This window comes from Cicer arietinum, chromosome 2 (assembly GCF_000331145.2).
Source record: "Cicer arietinum cultivar CDC Frontier isolate Library 1 chromosome 2, Cicar.CDCFrontier_v2.0, whole genome shotgun sequence".
Taxonomy (NCBI): domain Eukaryota; kingdom Viridiplantae; phylum Streptophyta; class Magnoliopsida; order Fabales; family Fabaceae; genus Cicer; species Cicer arietinum.
The window spans coordinates 43,072,602-43,098,643 of record NC_021161.2 but is presented as its reverse complement, the minus strand read 5'-3'; the positions used below and the strand labels follow the sequence as shown (position 1 = coordinate 43,098,643).

General features: G+C 28.6%; 3 protein-coding genes across 3 annotated transcripts; 1 reads left to right on the top strand and 2 right to left on the bottom strand.

Annotated features, from left to right (window-relative positions):
- Positions 1–5,270: 5,270 nt before the first annotated feature.
- On the bottom strand, positions 5,271–6,505 carry LOC140919450 (dihydrolipoyllysine-residue acetyltransferase component 5 of pyruvate dehydrogenase complex, chloroplastic-like). The gene is made up of 4 exons (XM_073365468.1): positions 6,487–6,505; positions 6,091–6,149; positions 5,962–6,060; positions 5,271–5,504 (listed from the first exon to the last, which is right to left on the bottom strand). The coding sequence occupies exons 1-4, from the start codon at positions 6,503–6,505 to the stop codon at positions 5,271–5,273; spliced, it is 411 nt and encodes a 136-aa protein (XP_073221569.1).
- A 9,931-nt stretch (positions 6,506–16,436) lies between these two features.
- LOC101499127 (glucan endo-1,3-beta-glucosidase 2) lies at positions 16,437–19,735 on the top strand. The gene is made up of 4 exons (XM_004490760.4): positions 16,437–16,628; positions 17,672–18,925; positions 19,038–19,065; positions 19,347–19,735. Exons 1-4 carry the CDS (start codon positions 16,568–16,570, stop codon positions 19,498–19,500), a joined length of 1,497 nt encoding a protein of 498 aa, XP_004490817.1. The 5' UTR covers positions 16,437–16,567; the 3' UTR covers positions 19,501–19,735.
- A 2,924-nt stretch (positions 19,736–22,659) lies between these two features.
- Positions 22,660–24,923, bottom strand: LOC101498810 (GDSL esterase/lipase At5g37690). Its single transcript, XM_012713043.3, has 6 exons — positions 24,664–24,923; positions 24,432–24,559; positions 24,005–24,131; positions 23,762–23,874; positions 23,420–23,669; positions 22,660–23,173 (listed from the first exon to the last, which is right to left on the bottom strand). The coding sequence occupies exons 1-6, from the start codon at positions 24,893–24,895 to the stop codon at positions 22,962–22,964; spliced, it is 1,062 nt and encodes a 353-aa protein (XP_012568497.1). The 5' UTR covers positions 24,896–24,923; the 3' UTR covers positions 22,660–22,961.
- Positions 24,924–26,042: the final 1,119 nt, after the last annotated feature.

The window sequence follows — 26,042 nt, the reverse complement described above, 5'->3', positions numbered from 1 at the left end:
TGCTCTACCTTAAGGGTGGACAACGATTGGTTTCAGTCTATGGCGGGTTGAAAATCAGGAACAGAAGTGTGTAAACATCAACCCATTTTCGATTGCTAAATCTCTCAAATATAGCGGGTGGGGGTGGATTTTTTCAGTTAGAGACAGTAGGGATGGACATAATACTTGATTCGACCGAAAACCAATAACACCGAGGAATCCGAAGGTCAAACGTGCGATTACATTCGGTTCTACGAATTGACGAGCTAAATATTTAATTTTGAATGGATATTTTTAGACAGGTTCGGATCACAAAAAGTTATCCACAGTGATCGAATCTGACCATAGTAGAGACTACATAGAAAGTATACATTTTTTAGATATAATGTATAATCTTGACTTTTCAAAATATAATTATATTATTTTATTAGTAATTGTAATTCTAATGTTAAAATGTGATATATTAGTATTATGATGTATTTTTTGTATTTTCCATCAATATTTGTGAATGAGTTCATATTTTATTATGATTTAGTTGATACATGATGACAATTATAATGGGAAATAACAATTTATTTTTTAAAAATGTATTTTTTTTTAATTAAAATAATAATAATCATACTCATGGTAACATGGTTACATGGAGATCATAAAATATGTTAAAACTGAACTAATTAGTTGTTTATTGAAAAAGATACTACTAGTCATTATAGATTTAAGGGGAATGCTAACAAGTGCCAAACATAGAAATACATTGAAACTATATATTTAGCTTTTGAAATGTCAAAATTTGTTTCTTTCAATATAAAATTTATACTTTTAAATTTGTTACCATAACTCTATTTATAAATGAATCTGATTTTTTTTAAGTGTTGTTGAATACTACTTTGTTATTTATAAAAAGAAAATTAAAAAATGGTCACCTTATATAAGTTAGCCAAGTTTCACCGTGTTGTATGAAATACACCTCTCAATTAATCGATGTACATAAAAAGGTAAGAAGTTTAAAAAAAAAATAGAAAATACTTGCAATTCAAATTTTGGACCCAAGTTGACAATTGGTCAACCTACAAGATTATTGTGTAATGGTATACACTTTGTCCTGACGTGGGCCAAATTTAACTTGACCTTAAAATTGTATAATTGGCCCAACCAACACATGTCTATTATCTATTTTATACTTATATCTCACATTCTATTTAAACTATTCATTTTATTCTCAATCGTGACAATAAATTGAAATTTTCATAAAAATGTTATATATAGAAGATTATCAAATTAAAATTTTTAGAGTTTCGTAAATTTTAAAATTTATGAAATGCATTTTATTTTTTAATTCATTTTTAATAATATATTATTTATTTTAATTGCAATGGTCAAATGATGAAAATAAAATGATAGGGCAGTGCCTCCTCCAACAATTGAAAGATTTAGACCATTTGCATATGTATCCTTAATTTTATATTATTTTTAAATACAATAAAAAAATAATGAAAGAAAAGTAGACAATATTGGCCAATTAGCCCGTATAATTCATATTAGATGGACCAATTTTAATAAATAATAATAAAGTGGATCGAGCCAATTTAACTCATTTATATAATTAAACCTTTCGTGGAGAGCCAGTCTACCTGATTCATTTTACAACTCTAATAAACACTATTTATCCCAACTTTTTTTTTTTTTGTGATTGTCCGCTATATTTTCATTTAGGATTATCAATTTAGGTGATCCATTATAATATTATTAACAATTTGATTTTAGTTTTTTGAAAATAGCAAATTTTTATAATACAAGTATTTTTAAATATTTTATTTAAAATATTATTTTCTTTAAAGTTTTCAAATCAGTCCGTTTAATGGTGGAACAATGCAAGACGAAACCGAGATTAACTAGCTAAGAGTATATCTATATACCTTATTGATAAAAATTAAACCAATTTTTTGCTATCCTATAATTTGCTTATTTTGTCTTAGTTTTTCTTTCTTCCTTCTGAAATGACTTTTTCATTTTTTGTTAAATAAAACTGAGTTTTCCATTATTAGAGTTTCTAAGAAATATATTTTTCTTTTTTAAAAAGAGGAGGGGATAAAGCCAATTATTCTTGATAAATACTCTTTCACCGCAAATCAATTTGAAGGGTAAGTTATTAGCAGTGTAAAAATTAAATAAGGAATCTGATAAATCCTCAATTTTTAATTAATTAATAGCATAAAAATTAAAATAATCCTATGTAAGGTATCCAAGGATTATTTCCTATTTTAGACCAAGACTTTAATAAATCATAAGTATTTAAGTACCTATAAATGATTAATAGCATGGGTTTAATAAATGATACATCGCTAGTACTCTACTGTTAATAAGTATTTATCTAATTAAGGTTAGAATTTATGATACTCCTAACAGTACCAATATTAGTAGGTAGTATTAGTTTCAAGGTGAAAGATTTTATAAATGATATTACTTGGTTCTGGATTATGTTTAAAAAAGTTGTCGATTTTTAATTTTTTGAGTTGTACGGTAAAACTTGTCATATTATAATACTATAGATATTAACAATTAGTTTGTTGTATTGAGGAGGTGTGTAATATTTATTCTCATGTACATGGCCTACTTAGACCTCATGTTTTGTTAGTTGCAGTAGAATAGGTGGTTGATTAATTTTATTTAGATAGTTTGTATTAATAAAAGTTAAGAAAATTATTCAGATAAGTGAAAATCAAAATCATAAAATAAGATTAAAAAATAGATAAATATTTTTTAAAATTCTATAATAAAATTATTTATCAATTTCTCAACACTAAACATTTGTTTCGTTAAAAAATAAACAACACACTAAGTCAATGGCTAAGATAAAAATAGTAACTAAGACAAACAATAATTTTTAATTTCTAGGAAGTATTGAAAGAATATTTAATTAGATACTCAAGTTTCATGCAATCAAACATTTTAAAGAGAGAGTTCACACAACTTAGTACTCTCAAGTGTTTAAAGATAAAGGAAATATAACACTTGAATTTTCTAAGAAAATCGTCATGTAGACATTTAGATTGACCAAAACTCCACATTCAATTAAACTCTAATTGTTGGGATCAGAGCGCACAATGAAATCTTGTTAAATTAATTATTTCATGTGGAACCCGAATTCATAAATTATCATCCAACACCAATACCAATAATAATAATTATGGAAAAAAATTCTATAGATAAAACACTTCAAATTTTAACGTGGGAAACTCCTCAAAAAGAGGAAAAAATACTCAAACCTCATTTACATAACTAAAATACACAGATATAAAATTATAAATAAATCTAATTCATATAATATATTCAAAAGTAACAACCATACATTGAAATTAATCAAAACAATAAGTAAATTAGTTTAAATATTCAAAAACCAAAACATTAATAGAGTGATTAAAAATGCAAAACAACAACATCAAACTTAGTTCATAAATCATCTAGATAATCCCTAATGATGTTGTTCCATCATTAGACCAACAACTAGACTCAAAAGAACGTCTTCTATTTTGACAATCTTATGTGTTTCCTAAAAAAAAATACAAGTATATATATTAAATTCAACCTCACTTTTTCACATATACTCAAGACTATAATAGTAACATCAAACTAATTAAACTCAAAAAAGATCAATCGCTAAAAATCCAAACATGCAAATATCAAACTAATTCCTCGATTTATATTGGTAATAAAGAACTCAAATAAAATATTAAAACTTAATCTATGATTTAATTACAACAATATAAATAAAACAAAGAAATCTTCAAATTAAAACAACAACAATTACCACCACCAAAAAAAAAAAAAAATCAAACTCAAAATATGCCAGCATTAAAATTGATACAAACACATCATTCTATTTGTCAAAAGTATATATATCACTCAAGAGCTAGAAAAAAAACATTAATTTACATGTGGAATGATATGCCCTAGTTGTTCTTGAGGCAATGTAAACAAATTGCATCTAGCCTAAAAAATTGAATTACATCTACAATCTTACAACAACAAATTCAACTTTTAAGATTTTTCAAAACGGTTGAGTCCATACCTTTCTCATAACCATAGACACTACAATCTCTGCTCAAACACTAATTCAACTTTTAAATCGCCTAGAGCATTCAACTTGTGATTGTACCCAAATTGTTCACAAATCTGTAAGAATTAAAAATTCAATCCACAACAATATTATAAACAATAAATTAACAATTCTACATTGCAACAAACCATTAACAAGAACAGTCATTCATACACAAAAGAAAGTTAGAAAAACACAACAAAACCATAGAGTGGCTAAACAAAATTTAAACATAATAGAAGATACAACAATTAACAAAACAATTACAATAGAGAAACTATGTGAAGGTGGAAGAAAAAAAATACCTAAACTCAATGACACAAATACAACAATGACACAAAGAACATACCAAGGTAAAAAACGCAGCAAATGCCGAAAATGTAGAATGTATTGTTTCTCTGTAAAGTATGAACAAGAAGATGGTAAGTATATCGTGAATATGATTGATGATGATAAAAGGAAAAAAAAGTTAAGGATTTCATGACAATTTTCTTCTTCTAACAGTTCAATTTTGTTTCCTTGATCATGTTTTTAATTTTTTAATTTTTCTTGAGCAATTGCAAGGTTTCATGTTTCTGAAGTTTCATATGCTCTTCCTCTTCCATCACGGGATTTGCAGCTTCCTCTTCTTTTTTCTGTGCCATCTCTTCATAGGGTCTCTTTTGTTCTTCTGTCATGTTTTTCCACTCTTCAAATGTGACCGTGGAAACCTTTAAGACACCTTTGTTCTCTGCAAGAATAGAAACTCTCCTATCATTAGTATACAAGAAATAACCTTGACATAGGATGCTTTGGTTTCAATGGATCCTTCTCTTTCTTGTTCTTCTTGCCCTTCTTTTCTGTCTGGTGTTTGAATTGTATATATTGGAAGAAAATGAGTTGTGAAGTGAAACTCATTCCATTCACCCAAACAGTAGATCTAAATTGAGGTGCATGAATTTGTCCCTCATTCACTGTTTCAAACACAGGAAATGACATCCCTGACCTCTGTGTAAACTCTTGCAAACGATTCTTATGCATTGCTGCAAAATCACACAATAAAACCATTTCACCACATTAAATAATAAACATAGTTAAAAGTTATAACAAAAATATCCTTAAAACCACATAACGAAGCAATTCAACCATATAAATGTCGACAAATTCCATATATAAACAGTTATGTGGTTTTAAAAATTGAGCACAGAGCAACATTTTAAGATAGATTAGAAACAGCTAAAAATAGAATATCAAACATCTTATCAACATCCTGAAACACTGGTGTAATCAGTCCGCCATCTATAGCCACGACAACTGCAATGTTGATGTTGCTATTGTATACAAAGCTATTACCATCCCTCCAACTAGAGTTTATAACAGGGTGCTTAGCGAGTGCGAGTGCAGTAGCCTTGGCAAACAATTCTGTCATAGTAACTCCCTTTGACTTGATCTGATATTTTATAAAATACAACAAATCAATAAACATATATGTAAACAGTTTGAACACGAGTCCAGAAGTTCAAGGTGCTCTCATTGAATAATTTTTAAAGTGGTAAATATCAAACTATCATAAACTGCCTACAATATGTTAAACCAAAAACTTCACAAAGAGCATAAGATAAGTATCTAACAACTTAAATATCGATCATCCCATACTATTGATTGTGGGACTTGAATACCCCATAAAATCCAAGTCCCTATCAAGTATAAACATACAATCAAATCATAGATGTCCAATATTTCCTTTTATTTAGCTCATACAATTATCAATAACCCATGTAGCATCGCGCCTACACATCAAGCATAATCATTACGATATAATGAAATAAAAAAAATAAGAAAAAATAATAATCATTAAAAAAAAATGAAAAAAAAAAAAAAAAAAAAGAGAGGGACAAAAAATGCACCTTCTTGTAGAGAGCATCAAGTGCATCAGTGGTGATGGTGTAACCAACTCTAAAGGTGGAAACAACCAGACTTTCAACCATATTCCTACTCACAACATTCTACATTGTTGTGAATGACACCACACTTACCAACTCAACACCAGTAGCTACAGTATTTACCAGTGCAAGAGCCGCCGCCGCAACACTCTCTAAAGAGTTAAACATAAAATAAATGTCGACAAATTCCATATATAAACAGTTAAAACACATCTAAAAAACAAAAGTCGCCGCCGCAACACTCTCTGAAGAGTTAAACATGAAATAAATGTCGACAAATTCCATATATAAACAGTTAAAACACATCTAAAAAACAAAAGAGTAAACTTCGTCTTTCATATTCCTGGTAAGGCACTCCAATGCAAGCTTAGAAAAAGAATGAGAAGGAGAAGGAGAAGGAGAAGGAGAAGGAGAAGAAATAAATGTAAGATCACCCCAAAACAACAAAACCTAACAATCACAACAAATTTCAACATCAAAACATTTAACGCGCATTGTCATCCGCCATTGGCTCAAAATCAATCAACAGGTCAAAAACGGGTCAATCAATAGAATCTACACACACCAAAATCGATAATTAAACAATTTGTCATAGTCACAAACACACCTTGGTAAGGCGATCCAATGCAAGCTTAGAAGCATCTTGCCGCTTTCTGATGGAAGAAAGTGAGTTGTGAAGTGAAACTCATTCCATCCACCCAAACAGTAGATCTAAACAGAGGTGCATGACTTTGGCCCTCATTCACTGTTTCAAACTCAGGAAATGACATCTCTGACCTCTGTGTAAACTCTTGAAAACGATTCTTATGCATTGCTGCAAAATCACACAAAAAAACCATTTCACCACATTAAATAATAAACACAGTTAAAAGTTATAACAAAAATAAGAATATGGAAGAACTCGTCCTTTCTTATATATAATAAGAGGAAGAGTTAAAATTTACTCATCAATGAATGGGAGAAGGGGACATGAACAAGGTTTGCTTGATTTATGATAACATTATTTAATTTCTTCTTGGATCCAAAATCTATTTGGATTCATTGTTGAGATGAAAGAATGATATCAATTGCTTGTTTTACTTGACCAATGTCAGGAGTTTTTCCACATTGAATAGGTCGAAGTTCATTAGTTGCCAAAACCTTCACCATCAACAAGTAAACAACAAAGATTTCACAACCAAAGTTTGAATTCAAATCCACGAATTTAAATTAAAAATATAGAAATATGTAATATGCTGCAATCAGAAATAAATTTCTCAAAAGCTTTAATTCCATCAAATTCATGAGTAAGTCACATACAATGAAATGCAAAATAATAGACTTTACCCAATTTTTCATATACGACATTTATGTACAACATTTCTTGTACATTAATGAGTAAGTGAGATACAATGAAATGAAAAATGTTGGGCTTTACTCAATTTTTCATGTACAACATTTCATATTCAACATTTCATGTACAACATTTCATGTTCAATATTTCATGTACAACATGCAATTATGGATCTCTCCAATTTATAATGAATGGTTGAGATTGTTTACAATTAATTTATTGATTGATATCGTTTACAAATAATTAATTGATTGATTGTATAATTTGAATCGTTTTATCACAAATTAATATTTAAGATTGATTATCAAGTATTACTTAAATCGCATCTGTAACATAAAAGATCTTAAATAACACCGTAAGTCTAAACAGTATCACAATCACAATTTCAACTACATCAAATGTATTTTTGTGACTCTAAAATTCTACTTTCGATAATTCAAATATGTAATTTTTTACTTCAATTAATAATGAATATATCACATATAAATAATGTTGGGTTTTACCCAATGTTTCCCTTCAATCATATAATAGAAGTTAGTGCATATATGACAACCAGTGTAGTAAACAAAGCTCATCTATTGTAAGGATACAAGTTAGACATTTTAACCCTCCTAACAACTTAAAATTGACAAGAAAATATAGAAACAGCAAAATGAAAAAAGGCAGAGTCAGTCTTGCAACGCTTCAAAAGGAGGGTACCCGAAATCAAATGGGAAAATATCAAGGAAAAATGGTTTATCTTTAAAATGAAAAAGTTTATGCATTTTTTAAAATGTATTTTAACAAAAGTAACGAAGTTTTCGTTACCTATATTTTCCCTCCACCATTACGGACATACCAGCAGCATCTACTGAGGATAAAGAAGAAGCCGGATCTGACTCCGTTGCTTCCTCATCCGGAATCACAACCAACAGCACGTTAGGCTCCACCGCTAGTACATATGATCTTCTCTTTTTCAACCAAGTGATCATAAGCACTACTAGTATCACGACCACCGCCCCCGCCGTGGAAATGACCTGTATCAGCCATTTTGGTGTGTGGTTTATGGAATCCAGATCTTGAAACATAAAGTCGTGTTCTTTTGCGTATTGTTTTGGGTTATCAACGACTGTGGGTTCAGTGGCTTTGGAAGACATGGTTGGTTTTGAGAATGAGAATATGGAAGAGCTCGACCTTTCTTATATATAATACGAAGAAGAGTTTAAATTTACTCATCAATGAATAGGAGAAGGAGACATCAAGAAGGTGTGCTTGAATTATGATAACATTATTTAATTTCTTCTTGGATCCAAAATCTATTTGGATTCATTGTTGAGATGAAAGAATGGCATCAATTGCTTGTTTTACTTGACCAATGTCAGGAGTTTTTCCACATTGAACATGCCGAAATTCATCAGTTGCCAAAACCTTCACCATCAACAAGTAGACAACAAAAATGTCACAACCAAATTTCAATTCAAATCCACGAATTTAAATTAAAAATACAGAAATATGCAATATGCTACAATCAGAAATAAATTTATCAAAAGCTTCAATTCCATCAAATTCATGAGTAAGTGAGATACAATGAAATGCAAAATGTTTGGTTTTACCCAATTTTTCATATACAATATTTTATGTACAACATGCAATGATGGATCTCTCCAATTTATAATGAATGGTTGAGATTGTTTACAATTAATTTATTGATTGATATAGTTTACAAATAATTAATTGATTGATTGTATAATTTGAATCGTTTTATCTCAAATTAATATTTAAGATTGATTATCAAGTATAACTTAAATCGCAACCGTAACATAAAAGATCAAGGTCAAAATAGTTCAAGATCAAGATTGATTGTAAAAATTTTATTGATAAAATTGTTTTATTCGTAATTACAGTTGAGATTGCAAGTATCAAAATAGTTCAAATCGATATATCAATCAACTCATAATTTTTTAATTTTTATTACTAATAAATTTATTTGAGTTAGCTAAATATATTTTATTGGGGTAGCTGAGTATAAAACTATTATTTCTAATTCCTATCAAGATAGATAGGTGTAGTATTGCTTTTCGGGTGGAAAGAAATAGAGTTTAGAACAGATCAATGTCGATCTGTGCTAGGTGTTGTAAATTCAAGAAGGTTATTTGTTTTAAACACTTAGTGGAAAATCTCACAGGTGTGACATTAAAATTTCCAAAATAAATTGCAAATAAAATTTCACGGGTGCTCGTGTGCTATTAAACAACAATCACATAATTTCTTTTTAACTCAAACCATGTTATTAACTCATTTCATTGCATAAAAATTCAAAAATACATATAAAAACACAATGAAAGCAATTGCATATATAGAGCATTGAAGATACATACTTTTGCTAATGTGTGAGCTTTAACATTAGCTTGTATTATAATAAAAACAACTTGGAAGTTGTTGTGATCCACTAAGAGAAGTACATGATCCTGAATTATTTACTCAAACCTATTAGATTTTCGAGTGTGCATATCATCTACTACTTGTTTGCCATCAATTTCAAAACTTACAATCGAAAGACCATTAGTTAGGATCCAATAAATGGTTTGTTTCTATGTTTTGATCCAATTGTACATATTTATTCCCCTACTATATTATCAACTCGTCAAGAGACAAATGTAGTTCATGGAGTAAAGTAGTAACAATAGCACTTAGTGCGAAAAAACGTACTTGGTTTTGTCGATGGATAACTTCCCAATTCAAAATAATAAAATTTAAAGTCGGATCATTAATTTTGTCTCACATGAACTTCTCAATCATTTTATCCTAAAATATATCAATTGAAACAATCCATTTTTTTTCTTAAAGTAAGAAGATAAGCTTGCTTCTTTTTATTTCACACAACTCAAATCTTTAATAAACAAACTCGGTTCTTTTGCTTCCATCACTCCATAAATGTGTGGTAATTATGATAACTTTATTGATCAACTTAATCATGATTGTGCCATCGAATTTCTTCAAGGTATTTATGATAGGTTTTCAGCTATTTGTAGTAAGATCATTTTAATTAATTTTTTCTTTCAGTTCAACGTATCTACAATCAGATTCGTCAAAAAAAAACATCATTTCATGAAAAGGAAAATTATGCGATATCTTTTATTATTAAAATGATAACCAACAAAAATACTAGGTTTGGATCGCTCGTCAAATGTATGTTGAATGTTCATATTATTAACAAAATGTAGACATCCAAACACATGAAATATTGATGAGTATGAAGGAGGAGAACCAAGTAATACTTTATGATGAAATTTATATTGGATGATTAGAGTTTGAAGTTTGTTTATAAAATATATTACACTGATAACATATTCACCTAAAACAAAAATAGAAAAATTTGTTTGAAAATGTAAAGCTTGTAAGAATCAGATTGGTTTGACGACAATATAACCTTTAGTTTTTAGATGATAACAACTATATCAAAACAATTTATTGTGTGATGCTTGTTGAAGTGTGCACGTAGAATATCATGTGATAAGCAAACTAAGTAAATAACAAAAAAAGAAATGACAAGAAAAAATAAAAGAAAGGAAAAATAAAATGCTAAAATATTAGGTAATATTTATTTTAGCTTTTTATCTTTTATTTTAATCCTTTATATTTTACTTGATATTCATTTTAACACTTTATCTTTTGCAAAGTTATACATTTTTTTCCCTTTTGTTAGGGATTAAAACAAATATTGGGTACAAAATAAAGGACCAAAACAAATCAAAGAAAATATAAAAGATCAAAATAAATAAATAAATGATAAAGAACTAAAGTGAATATTAGGTAAAAGATAAATGACAAAAATTATAACTAAGCTAAAATAAAAATATATCATTTAGTTCTATGTGTCTAGAGACATGAGTAGTATAAATTGAGTGTGTGACAAAAGAATTACCATTTGATACTAATCATCTGGTGATTAATGAGTTACACAGATTTAGTACACTCAAGATGAAGAACATAAAATGTCCACTCTTTATTACCTAAAGTAACATGAATAGTTTAGTTAGAGTATGTGAGAAAAGAATGGATCATCTAGTACTCATCATTTGTGATAATCCACTCAGCCTATGGCTCAAAGTACAAAGACATAATTTAAGCAATTGAAAACATCACCTGCTCAACACGAAGACATCATTTGGCCCAACTAAAGACGTCATTAAGCATAGTTGAAGACATAGTCTGATAAGTTAAGACATATTTTGCCTTAACTTCCACTATATGCGACAATGTTGTCAAAGACAAATGCAAAGTTGAACCAATATTGTGTTCAAAGACAGTAGCATTTCTAAATACTCAATAATTTGTAATAGACAACCTAGAAAGTAGCCACAAATTTTATATAAAAAAGTTGCAACAACTATTTCTCACAATGACGAAGGACATCAACAATTATCTCAAATGACTATCAATGACGTTTTCTCAGTGGCTATATTTTGAAAATCTATGTAAGCTCACTTCAACATTAAGTTGAAAATGACAAAAGAGTGTACGTTGAAGACAACATTATGAGAGGATCTCATTTCAAAAAGAAGAAACCGAAAATAGTAATCGAGATATAATATTTTTAATTTGGTATCGTCTGAATGAGAGTAATCATCATGGAAATCGTCCAACAAGAAAAATGAATATCCTCCTTGTGAGAGATACTTGAATTGATATTTTAAAATAGCATTGCATATCTTATCTTAGAAAGTTATTACCAAAATATGAATATCCTCCTTGTCGATTAGTGAGAGATAGTACTATTTGAAAAACTTTATCGCCTTCCTATTGGTCGACTCTATTTTCAAAATCCCTATATACACACATCACAATCACTTTCATTTTTCATAACACCAGAACTATTTTTTCCTTCCAAAGTCTATATATCAACTATTTCTCTATTAAAGTTTCTATTTTTCTCATGTAATTATTTATGAATCATAGATCTAAAATTCAATACATAAGAGCATTAGTAAGTATTTTATTTTTTTATTTTTTTATATTGTATAATTTATATTTCTTAATAAGTGTGTTTAAAACATTTGTTAAAAAGACGAATAAACTTGCATGAAAATTGTAATTATATATTTTCTCTACGTAAATGCCACCTCATAACCTAAACTCTTTTCCTTTTCATCAATCCATTAGAGACGAGTGATTTATAACTATTTTTTGATCTGCATTCACCTCTCCCAAGTAGTTTTTCACTCATTTTAACTAACTAAGTAATTGTAACACAAATTAAATTTTATTTCAATTATTTTTACGTTTTCGTTGCTTGAGTGCGACATTGTTCTGTTTGTTATTTTGGTGTGATACTATTTAGTTTTTGTGTCTTGTTGATGTGTTTGTTTGATTTTGATTGACATATTAGCTTCAATGCATTCTAAATTTCAACTAATGACTTTGATGTCATCAAAGTTACAAATTTGGATTATGAATATTCTTGACACTTGAATTTTCTCTTATTTATATGCATATTACAATTTTATGCAATCAACTACTTATATGGCGTGAATTCATTGACAGATCTTCTCGGGAGCTGGGTCATGGCATCCCTATATTTTTGTTTTTTTTATTTATTTATAAACAATAAGGATATATTATTAAAAAAATTAATAATAAGTTACTAAAATATCCCCCAACTTCTAGAGTTTTGAGAAACTGATATCACTTTTATTTTATCCGCCTTTCTCCGTATCCTCTCTCAACATCACATCTCTCCTATTGGTCTCCCTCCCCCTCTCAGCTCTATGCTTGTTCTTCCTCTTTTCCCTTGGACTCTCGCTCTCAGTCATAACAGTCGATCGCCAGAGTTGCTTCTTGGTGATCCTCAAACCATCTCAATCAGCGTCATTTATCTCTTCTATGAGGTTCTTGTTCTTTTCCTCTTGTACTTAAGTAATTTTTCTCTATAATTAAAGTAAAAAAAATAAATGTCAATAGTTCTTATGAGTAATAATCTTCTTCTTATCTTTACTACAATGTAAAGGAGATTCAATGGTTCTTAAATCATAACCAAATCGTTGATATCATATTATAAATTAAACAATTAAAGTGATAAACGAGAATGAAGTAGATATTTATTGTAATTTATATGAATAAAATACAATAAAATTAATACAACGAGTTCTATATATATATAAACTACTTAATATTGAAGAATAAACTATATCGAACAAACATACCTAATTAACAACTTAACTATTATCTATTAACAAACTATAATTTTTATACTTCATATATGATATTGTGTGATACTATTTGTTAATTGTGAATTGTTTTAGTTAATTTGTGAACTGTTTTAATTAATTTGTGTATTTTTTTAGGAGTGACATGATGTTTAAACATAAGAAAATTGACGATTTTTTCAAGAAAAAAGTTTTCGACCAAGATGAAAATTGTAAAGCGGATACATTTTATTCAATTGAATTATGTGAAACTCTAAAAACTTATGTGAATTGTGTGCCTTGTGAAAATTGTTTGACTTGTGAAAATTGTAAAAATTGTGTGATTTGAAGCTCTAATTTTTCAATTTATTGACTATGTATTGATTATGTGAAACTATAAAAAAATACTATGTAACTTTTATAAATTTCAATTATAATATTTTAATTAATAGACTTTCCAACTCTCCTCAATCTGTTTTTGCAAGATCCGCCTATGTGTGAACTTATTCATAAGTCTATCATTTTTAGTTTTAATCACTTTAAATTTATATTATATTAATGAATTTTATCAATTTAAATAAATAGATATAGATTTTTGAAAATAAAATATGAAATTAAAATGTTGAACCATATCACTACCGCATAATAAATGAGCATAGCGAAGTTAAGAAGTGGACCAAGAAGTAGATGCACAATTCCTATAAGGGGTAGATTGGACCGTTAATATTTAATAGGTATTAGTGCCTACATAGTAGTGGTAGTCATTTCGGTGTCTTCAAAATTGCACCCCATTCTTTGTTTGTTTTCTTGTTTCAAAAAACACATAACAAAATTACAAAGGTAATAAATAAAACACACGCAACAATACTACACAACAAAACAATACATCTGAAATAACAGTAAAAGAAAATAACAATTGTACTATTACAACGGCTAGTTGGAGAACAGTTGAATGTTTTCTTGTTTCACATGCACCTTCATTTCCGATAAAGTAATCATAAACAAAATATTATAATCTTATTAAAAAAATATAATAATCCAATGAATCACAATTCTTATTCTGAACGATAAGTATATGACAATTTATTTCCCATGTTATATAGCAATATAATATCCTATACAAAAATAATAATTTAATATTTTAATTTTTATTAAAGAATACATAGTCCATTTGTTAGTTACTTCGAAAATACTACTTCTTTACAAAGTCAGTAAAAGGACCTATATATTGTCACAAATATTTTTTGTTGCATCACTATAAACATATATATTTTTTTTAATAGAATTAATGATTTTAAATAAAAAATACTAAGTTAACTAATATTTTTTAATTTAAAAGATTAAGAGTCCACTTGTTATATTTTTTAAAATATATTATTTAAGAAAAGAATCACATTTAAAAACTTTCATTTGTTCATTACAATTTTTTATAAAAATTGGAATCTGATAAATAATTTAAAAACTAATTCAAATGATAAGTTTTTTTGAGTAATTTTTCATAGAAACAATTTTTTCATGAATATTCTTTTTTTGTAAAAATCATTATAATATACAAAAACATAAAAACTTTTATTTTAATAAAGAATTTCTAAAAGATAATTTTAAATTTTCGAATGTCAAAATCATATTTTAAACCATAATAAACAAACGTTAAATCATAATTTTACAGTTATAATATGAAATATTTACATTTTTAAAGACATACGACAACCTACGATTTATTTCTTGCTATTATTTTGTTTCACATTAAACGTTTCATTTAATTTATGTAAATTTCTTAAGAGAATGATCAAGTGTATTAATTTTTATGATAAAATAAATTTCATTTTTTATATTACCTTTACTAATAATGCATTTGTTTATTTTTTCTTGTCACTATTTTAGAAAATGATTATTTGTATTTATTTATTGTTTTTAAAACTTAATTGTAACATTAAGACACTTAACTATTTATCACTAAAAAAATAAATAGTTAAATGATACAATAAATATTGTCATTGTATTGAAAGCTACACTAAGTTGTCAATTTCAACATGAAACTAAAGATAGATAGACATACTTAATAGTGTTATAGAAAAAAATATGAATAATTTTATCAAAAATAACTAATTTTATTGATCTTTTTATACTATTAAATAATAATTTTAAAACGATGATAAAAAAATAATAAAATGAGTGATAACTAAAGATATATTTCTTCTCAAATGAATTATAAATAAAAATAATCAAACTATGCATGTTAAAAGAATATGGTGAATCACATTTAATGTATCATGTATGGAATCTCAATCAAAGTTAAGTCTATTGCCTAAATTACTTTAATAACTAATAAAATGATATCACTCAAAATATAAAAAGTTATATTAAACAAAGGTAATTTTATTATTAAATATAAGACTGATTTTATTTATATTTAATTTTAAAAAATATAAGTTAATTTTGTTTATATTTTATTTTAAATAAAATAGTATATAAAAATAGTATTTAATATTTGATTAATAATCTAAAATATAAATAATAAATAACATGAGTAAATATTTCAAATTAAAGACAAAATATGTGATGTGATAGAAGGAGTAATAATGTAATATTATCCGGTTTAAGGTACTTTTAAAGTATTCAAATCTAAAATGATTGCTGATATTTATCAGTTAAATGTTTCCATATATATATATAGTTGTTATGTTATTATATTGTGATTGTTATTTAAATTAATTTATTTGATAAATGAAAAGCAGAAAAGTTGTTTGTGTTGGATTTAGTTTCTTGAGACTTCGGCTACCTCTCTACTATAGGCTTATTAATATGCTTGGTTACTGTGACAAAACACTCCATTCATATGATTCCTTAATCCATAGCCGTTTGATTTATCTGACAACCTTTCCACGTGTGATTATTGTCTTCATCTTATAACCTCTCTCTCTCTCTCATTAATATTCTCTCCTACAGCTTTACCCCACTTTCCTCTCTCTCATTTTTTCACTTCACTCTTTGCTTTCATTTTCCACACACTCTTTTCTGTCTCTCTCATTCATTATTGAGTTTTTTTATTTTATTTCCAGATTTCTCATCCATGGCTTTGATGCATTTTCTTCTTCTGCTTTTTGCAGTCTCTATTGTTTCAGCTGATGAAGGTTAGTGTTTGTTCTTATGCTTTCTTTCTTCTCAAGTGATGCTTTGTTTTTTTCCACTTTTTCAATATAAACTTTGTGTTTTGAATCTTTCATTGCTCTTTAGTTCTTTATTCTCTATATGGCTTGGCATTGTTCACAAACTACTGCAAAACCTAACATTTATTTCAACTTCACAGTTTTTTGTTTTTTAGTGCTAATCCTCTAGCAAAAGATTTTTGTGTTTCCTTTCTATTTATTTGATGGAGATTTTTAATTATAATGTTATTGGTTTAAAATTTAACTATGCTTTGTTACATCAAAGGCTCAATGTACCATTTTCTTTCCATTTTCACATTTGCTTTTAGTTTGAGTGTTATTTGAGATTTAAATAGTGTTTAAAGTCTCTTTATAGATACATTTTCTGTTTTCGTTTTCTACTCTTGATGTAAACCATAGTGGTAAAATTAAGTTGAAATGCTAGTTAGTAAATATGCATTTTGGAAATAATGAAAAAACTTTTTTATTTTTTTATTTTTACATTTTTATTGTTTCTAGAAATGTAGATAATTGTTTTCTTTTACATCCTTATTGACAGTAAAATTAACACAAATTTTAGGAAATAAAAATCAGAAATGTTTTCACAAAGTAACCAGTTAGGTTTGAAGTACATGCATTCTATTTCTTAACATATTGAACTTTATTTGTCTAGGGTTCTACTTCTGGTAAGCTTAGCTGTGTTTTCTATTGATTGGTCTTCTTCATGATTACTTTTTTGTCCTTCTATTCACTCTCATATTGTCATTTTCCCCTACATTTTGATGTGTGTATTCATTGTGAAGATTCTTTTTGAATGAAGTTTCTTTTTTCGGAAACTATTGATCTATTGTTTAAATTTTGTTGTTGTAATATTAGAAATAAGTCATCAATTGTTAATGGATTGATTTTAATAGATCAAATATGGATAAGAATATGGTGGCATAAGCTTGTGTTAATTTGAATGGTTAATTAATCTTGTGAGGACTTGAATCTTATTGTTAATGGATTTTAATGTTTATACTTTGCAGAACCTTTTATTGGAGTGAACATTGGAACAGAACTATCTGATATGCCACACCCTACTCAAGTAGTTGCGCTGCTCAAAGCGCAACAAATTCGACACGTTCGATTGTATGATGCTGACCAAGCTATGCTCATTGCACTTGCAAAATCCGGCATTCAGGTTGTTATAACCGTCCCTAACGAAGAACTCTTAGCAATCGGTCAATCGAATGCCTCAGCTGCCAACTGGGTTTCCCGCAATGTGGTTGCACATTATCCGGCCACCAATATCACTGCCATTTGTGTTGGTTCCGAGGTTTTAACCACACTTCCTAATGTTGCAAAAGTTCTTGTCAACGCGATCAAGTACATTCATTCAGCCCTTGTTGCGTCAAATCTTGATCGCCAAGTTAAAGTTTCAACACCACTTTCTTCATCAATCATCCTTGATTCGTTTCCTCCTTCTCAGGCTTTCTTTAACCGATCGCTGAATTCGGTTTTAGTTCCGATCCTTGATTTCCTGCAATCCACCGACTCTTATCTCATGCTCAATATTTACCCTTACTATGATTACATGCAATCAAATGGTGTGATTCCATTAGATTATGCACTTTTCAAACCTCTCCCTCCAAACAAAGAAGCTGTTGATTCCAATACCCTTCTCCATTACTCCAATGTCTTTGATGCCATGGTTGATGCGGCATACTTCGCCATGGCTTTTCTAAATTACACCAACATTCCTGTAGTTGTAACCGAATCAGGCTGGCCTTCAAAAGGTGGCTCAAACGAGCCCGACGCAACAATCGACAATGCCAACAATTACAACAGCAATTTGATCAAGCACGTGTTTAACAAAACTGGAACACCGAAACATCCAGGAACTGCTGTTAGTACTTACATATATGAACTCTACAATGAGGATACGAAACCGGGAGTATTGTCTGAAAAAAACTGGGGATTGTTTGATGCGAACGGAGTGCCTATTTACATTCTACACTTGACAGGATCGGGAGCGGTTTTGGCGAACGACACAAGCAATCAAACTTTCTGCGTTGCAAAGGATGGCGCAGATCCGAAGATGATACAGGCTGCGTTGGATTGGGCGTGCGGACCTGGAAAAGTGGAGTGCGATCTATTGTTGCAAGGACAACCGTGTTATGAACCGGACAATGTGATTGCACATGCTAATTATGCTTTTGATAGTTACTATCATAAAATGGGGAACACTCCTGATTCATGTGACTTCAAGGGTGTTGCTACAATCACCACTTCAGATCCAAGTAAAATACTATTTCCTTATAAACTGGTTTGGAATAGCATTAGCATTTTCTTTTTTAAGTTATATTGATAATTTATAGGATAATTAATTAAGATTTTTTTGAATGATTGCAGGTCATGGTTCTTGTATATTTCCTGGAAGGTAAAAAGACATTTGCTTCTTTGATTCATTTTCACTGTCCTATGTGCATTATTTTTATTTTGCCTTCTATTAAGTTGTTTTTAGGCTTCATTTTGGTTCTTTTGAAGTTTTCTTTTCCATTTTGGTCATTTAAGTTATCAATGTTACGCACTTTGATCTCTTAATTTTTTTCTGTACTATTTTGGCTCGAATAATGACCTTTAGCTTACAAAGAGAGCTACTTGTTTTATGCAATATGCATTATTACTTATAAGTATTTGGTTTGTGAATATTTTTTGCAGTCTTGGAAAAAATAGCACCTTTGGAAACTTCACAGCACCATCAATGAATTCATCAAGTGATTCTTCAGCCTACAGTATCCACAGCATTGAAATGAGAATTTGTAGCCTTGTAATGGTGACAGGATTTCTAATACTGGGAGTGGTTTTGATTTAGTGTGATATATAATGTCATGAACAAATTAATGTTACTCATTCAAAAATTTTGTGGTGGTGATAATGCTACAAATTGGTATTGGTAGAGGTAGCATTGTGTTGTTCGTTCATTCAATTTTGTACAAAATCCAGCCAAGGGTTTCGACTGAATGAGGCTGCAGCTAAATCTTCATTGTCATTCTTTTCAGTTAGAGTTGATTCAATCATTATCATCATCAATCATTGATATTCCACAAGTTCCATTTTTATTTATAATCTTAGTTTTCTTTATATAAATTTATATTATATAGTACATGTTTGCACTAAACAAAGCAAAACTATACAATGCTAATATACAAAACAACTAAGTATATTGACAGTGTTTGGGTGTGTGGCTTATGCTTATATCAACCAAGGCAAGTTGGGTCCAATATTAAATTAAATCACACTCGCAATTAAAAAATAGAGTTTATAATTTTTTAATTCAATTTCCTACTATATTCGATCACATCAGAGGGAAACCAATACATATCAAAACTTAAATGTACCCCAAAATTTACCTTTATCAAAATCATAACGATGCTATATGATTCTACCAAATTTAATGTGATCGAAGCATGCACTTAGAGACATACTTAATGCTCTTCGTTTTCGTGCTATTATGTATACAACATCTATATTTGATTTGGGCCTGAAATATGATTCATTTATTAAATTACTCTTTTGCCCCATATTTCAAAAAATAATATCTAAATATATAATAAAAAATGATCCCAGTCCAAAAAGAGACCGTTAGCTTTTGTACCCCCATTTAAATTTGTACCCCCAATTTGTTAAAAACCCAGTTTTATCTTTAATAAATTCATTCATGTGAGTGGTAAAAAAAAATTACTCCAAAATCTGATCCCTCGTTGAAATTTCCGGTAAGTAATTTTTTGCAACTAAATTTTTACATTTAATACCGGAAATTTGGTCAATGAAATTTCCGGTAATTGTATTTTCAATACCGGAAATTTCAAAAATTTTGAAAAATCCGGTAGTTAGTTTTTGTTCACCAGAAGTTTAGTTTTTTGAAATTTCCGGTAGTTAATCCGGAAATTTCAAAAATCCGGTAGTTATTTTTTTTATTTCTTTTTTTTGAATATTTTTTAATTTGTTTGTTATTTTTCTCCTTTGGTCAATAAAAAAAAATAAAAAAATTATATAAAAAAAAGAAGTTACACAATGTATCAGAAATTTCAAAAAGTGGTAAAAACTTTTTTTCAGAAAAATTCACTTTTCCGGATTTTTCAAGTGGGGGTACAACTGTTTTGATTTTTTCCTATTTTGCCTTTTACTGATTTTTTTAAGGTTATTTTGGATATTTCACTCAAAAAACATTAAATTGGAGTGTACAAGTTTAAATGGGGGTACAAAAGCTAACGGTCCCAAAAAGAAGTTCTAAATAATCATTGGGCCTCATTATTCAAAGGCCCAAAACGGTTTCGAAAACAGTTTTCAAAACCGCCCCTCACATTTATCCGCTTTACACTCGCATACTGTTACAAAACCCTAGCCCAACAACTGATATATAAATACACTACCATCCCATTTCTAATTCGCCAATTTCTCCGTTCTCCAGATCCAAATCGTTCATAATCCTAGATTTATCTATTGTGAATTTTCTTTCTCTATGATATTCTCAATCTCAATTGAATCTAATTTGCATCCACTATGATTCTCTATTTCTTTAACCATGTGATAGAGAATACGAAATGATGCAATATTAACCGGTTCCTCTGGACTGGCATATTCCTAATTATCCATGGATTCTTGCTTTTTCTCGTAGGGTCCACAATTTCCACAAATCGAATTGCAAATCTTTTTTCATATATGTTTATTTTGCTTTATTGAAGAAAAAATGTTTATGAATTTCATTTTCTATTTATTTTAATATTTTTATTGATATGTTATGCTCGATGATGATTGTTTTGCTTTAACCACACTGAAGAGAAACGAGATAGTGTTTGATGCTTTTTTATTTAATTCTATATTATGCTCTTTGTGCTTAGCTTTGCCTAGTGATTTCTTTCTCTAATTAAGGAGTCTAATTTAGTTTACTCTTTTTTTAGAGTTTGAGAGAGGGCTTTGTTAAGCTCTTGAAGCATGTTGAATTAAATGGAAGATGCATTTTCCTATCTTAATGTTTCTCATGTGGAAAATCCGTGCCATTCAACTGAGAGCAATCAACAACAATCAAATCTTTTATTTCATATTGTTAATAGTTTTCTATTCTCTTATTTAATAAGAATTAAACTTCAGATATCGACAACTTTTTAATAACATACACCTAAAAACTTGAACTTAGTTTCCGAACCATTAGGGGAAGATTTAAGCCGAATCAGTTACAATAAAGTTTTTTTTTGTTAAAAATGATTTAAAATAATTCAAACTAGAAAAACTAATTAATTTTTTTATAATTTCTTATTCTAAAAATTATTTAATTATTAACATCTATACTTAAATCACCGAAAACCGGTTTTACATTTAATCAATAAGACCTTAAAAAATGCATCAATAAGAAGAGAAAAGTAATTTAAAAACAATTAACTCTTTAAAAAGCTTAAAATCCAATTCAGTTATAAGTGGTTCAAATAAAAATTACGTTTTATAATCCTAATTAAAGAAATTGGTTTGCATTCCAAACTGTTTTTGAATTTGTAGTTATTTTTAAAAATAAGTTTTTCTAGAATAATTTTTAGAAACTTAACCAAATTATAAGATAATTGTTTTTGATTTGTAATATATTATTTTAATAATAATTTTATAAAGTGACATTAATGTAATAAGTTTTTAGAAAAATATTATACTAAAAATTAATATTACAAAATAATTAAGGTCAATTATATTTAAATTACATAAAAGAATAATAAAAATATATAGTTGAAACTAACAAATAATAACTTAATGTAACATTATTATTTAAGTTGATTTGGATGTGAATACTGATATCAGGGGATTAGCATAACTTTGGCCCAAACTATATATCATATTGACTCATTAAAATAAACTGGAATAAAGTATATGTTAAAAATAATATTAAAGGCAAAGGAAATTTTATTAAGTAAACTTGGAATATGACAAGCCCAAATAAGAGTTATATTAAACATAAGATTTGGCATAAGAAATGGAAAAAGCCATATATTAATTAATAAGAAATGGAAAAAGCCATATATTAATTAGTTTTCGTTACATATAAGACATTGAAGCATAACTTTACGTTCATAAAAAAAAAGCATAACTTACAAACTGCATATTAAAACTTGAATTAGTTTAATGCCATTATCTCTTAGTTAACATAACATATAATTGTTAAACTTCATAGCTGGCTTCATTAGTTACAAATTGCAATGTGATTGAATTGCACGTGTGCCTAAACTTGTGTCCAAATATATTAAGTTGATTTCTTTGGTATTACTATAAAATTGATTGATTTATGTGAAATTAGGGTGAAGGGCTTGGTGCTGCAGAAGGAGCTGATGAGAAAAGACTAGAGAAGAATTTCTCTGCAAGAATAACATTTGCTGCATCTGATGGATGAAAAGCATCCCAAAATACATATTCATTTCTGTTTTTGCATAACTTTGAGTTTGGCAAACATAATCCTCCAATACTTGTGTCTACATTGCAACAAGATGTATTTGAAACTTTAAACCCTGTGGAAGCATTATAGATCAGTTATATATTTCAAGAAATAAAAATGGTACATTGTAGACCATTATCATATATATAAGATTTAGAGTACCAACACTTTTGATCGATTGTATGTCTCAGTGTCTGTCTCACATATGTTAGTGTTTGACACCACAATGATATATTGTTCACAGGTGTCTGACGTGTCAGTGTCTGGTGAATGTGTTAGTATTGTATTGGTGCTTGATAGTTTAGAGTGAGAATCTTACCATAAGTAGATGGATTATCAATCAAGTCAAGAACTAAAGGATAAGTGTCAGCAAAGATGAGTTTTGCATTTGGAAGGCCTTGGTTTAGTGTTTTGATTAGCTTCTGAACTTTAGAGTTGAATTGTTGGATCCATTCATTAACTTGCTTTAGACATTGGCCTTTTTTGGATTTAACTCTTTGTGATGGGATACAACCCAGTGGACCAACTCCATGGAAGACCATTTTTTGTGCTCCCAGCTGATAGAGCCTCTGATATAATAATTCAATAATCTTAGTACAAAGTTGAATAAAGTAAATGATTTAAGGTAGTTAATTTCTTGGAGTGGTAACTTTTGATTTACCTTAAGTTGTTGATCTAAAGTAGAGATTAAGAGTTCTACAAACTCATCAGGAGTATATTGTTGGCCATCTGCCAAGAAGGGCTGCAAGAAATTGTTGACATAGTCATTACTACCTGCATATAAATGCAGTTTACTATTAATGGTTATATATAATATATGGAGAATTTAATTCATAAACATTTAAATTGTTTTTGTAAATTTGTAATAGAGAATACTTTTGGTAATGTGAGAAAAAAGTATTACCAATTCCAATGAAGTACATGGCTTCATTGAAATGCTTGTATGCAGCTGCTTCACCTAATTCTGTTGTGATTGCTTCTTTAGTTTTCTTGAAACTGTTTATTTGATCATCAAAAGTCAATCTCTGAATCTGAAAATAGATTCAAAATACAATATAAGTTAGGCAAGTGACCACTAATATTTTTTATAGGCAAATATTAATAGTTAGTTTGTAACGCGGGATTGGTTAGCTAGCAACAGGGATCAAACACTGTGCTACACCTTCGAGGACAGTAATTTAAACCTCTGTAGTACCAACACTTTTGATTGAAGGCGTACCCTAGTGTCTGACACCGATACATAGATTACATTCAATTAATTCATGTTTATGTCGGGATCTGTGTTTCATAGGTTTTAACATGTAACTTGAATCTTGAGTTGTTTTGCTTACAAAGTAAAGACCAGTGTCATTGAGAATTCCTGCTCCACCAGATGCATAATTTACCCCTTTGAGAAGAGCATCAACATTTTGAGAAACAGACAAATAAGCTGGTGGTGATGGAATTCCAAGCTTAGAAGCTACAAAATGACATAAAGTTAAAACCATAAAATCATAGTGACTTGCATAGTTTATTATTAATTCAATTTCACAATAAAAGAAAATAATGAGATTTAGAAATTACATATGATATCACCAATAGTCCTCCCATTGGTGAATCTTCCAGTAGCTTGGCCACCACTATAATCAATTCCATACCAAGGATAATTAGATTTGGCTAAAGAATATTGTAGAAAATTATTGTTCCCAACATCTGTTAAAGAATCGCCAAATATATACGTAACAAGTTGAGATCCTAAAGTGATTTCAGATAGTGAAAATATATATGCCACAAAAATAATTCTTGGTATTGACATTTTTTAATTTTGATATTTTTAGCTTCTAAGCCTTCTAGTTTTATAGCATATCATAATACACTATTGTTCTTTTGTTTCAATCTTACAATTATGTATATGTTTGGTGGTTATTTTCTAAACTACATCAAAACTTGATGTGTGATACTAAATAATTTCTCACATTTAGTTGAATCAATAAAGTGATAGAAATTGGTTGTTGAAGTCAATTAGGAGTTGGCCAACTTAGATAATTGAATTAGCCATGTTAGATTTGATTAGTTCCTTCACTTTCAATGCCACTAGTGTTCATATTTTTGTTGCATTTACTATGATTTGCATCACTCAGTTATGCAAATATGAATTGCATTTAGTAACATTGTTTACCAACTATAGTGTCTGTTAAAAGTAAGGGAAGATTGCTTAAAATTGAAAGTTTGGTTAGTTTAGTACCACATGTCTTGTTGGAGAGACTTTGAAAAATGACAAACCAATTAAGCCAATATTTTGCAAAGACCCAAATAAGAACTTTTCTAGCTATAATGTCACACCTGCTTTGTTCACAAAATTTGGTCGAAGTTGGAAATAATCTTATTTTTATAGTTGCAATTTGCACTTAAACAGGTCATTCTTTTTGAAAAAAAATGAATTTTTTATCAAAAAGATTTTGACATGTTTGAAAGAGTAAGCGTATATATTTAGTACAAATATTCATTTGAACGCGAATATATTAATCTTAAAAATTATAAGTATTTATGAAAATAATTCATAATAAATTTTTTGGTGAGTTTTTTTTCCTTCATGCTAAACTCCAATTTTTATTCCTATTAACTAATTCAAAAATATATTCTATTTATTTAAATTTATTAATTTAAATGTGTATTTAAGAATATAAGATGTAGGATAATAAACTATCAATATTTTAAGTCTTTGGGCTCTTGCTTTGTTGGTTTGGGTTTTGGACCAGCCCATAAGCAAGTTATATATTTGGATATTTTTTAACTTTTCTTTTATCACTCTCTCCTTTTCACTTCTTTTTTAATTTTACTCTCTTTCTTGATAATTTCTATTTTTTTTAGTGAAGAGAGAAACTAACATTAAAAGAGAAATAGAGAGAATGAAAGATTGATTGAGAAAAAGTAAACCAGATAATCCAAATTCAAAATATTGT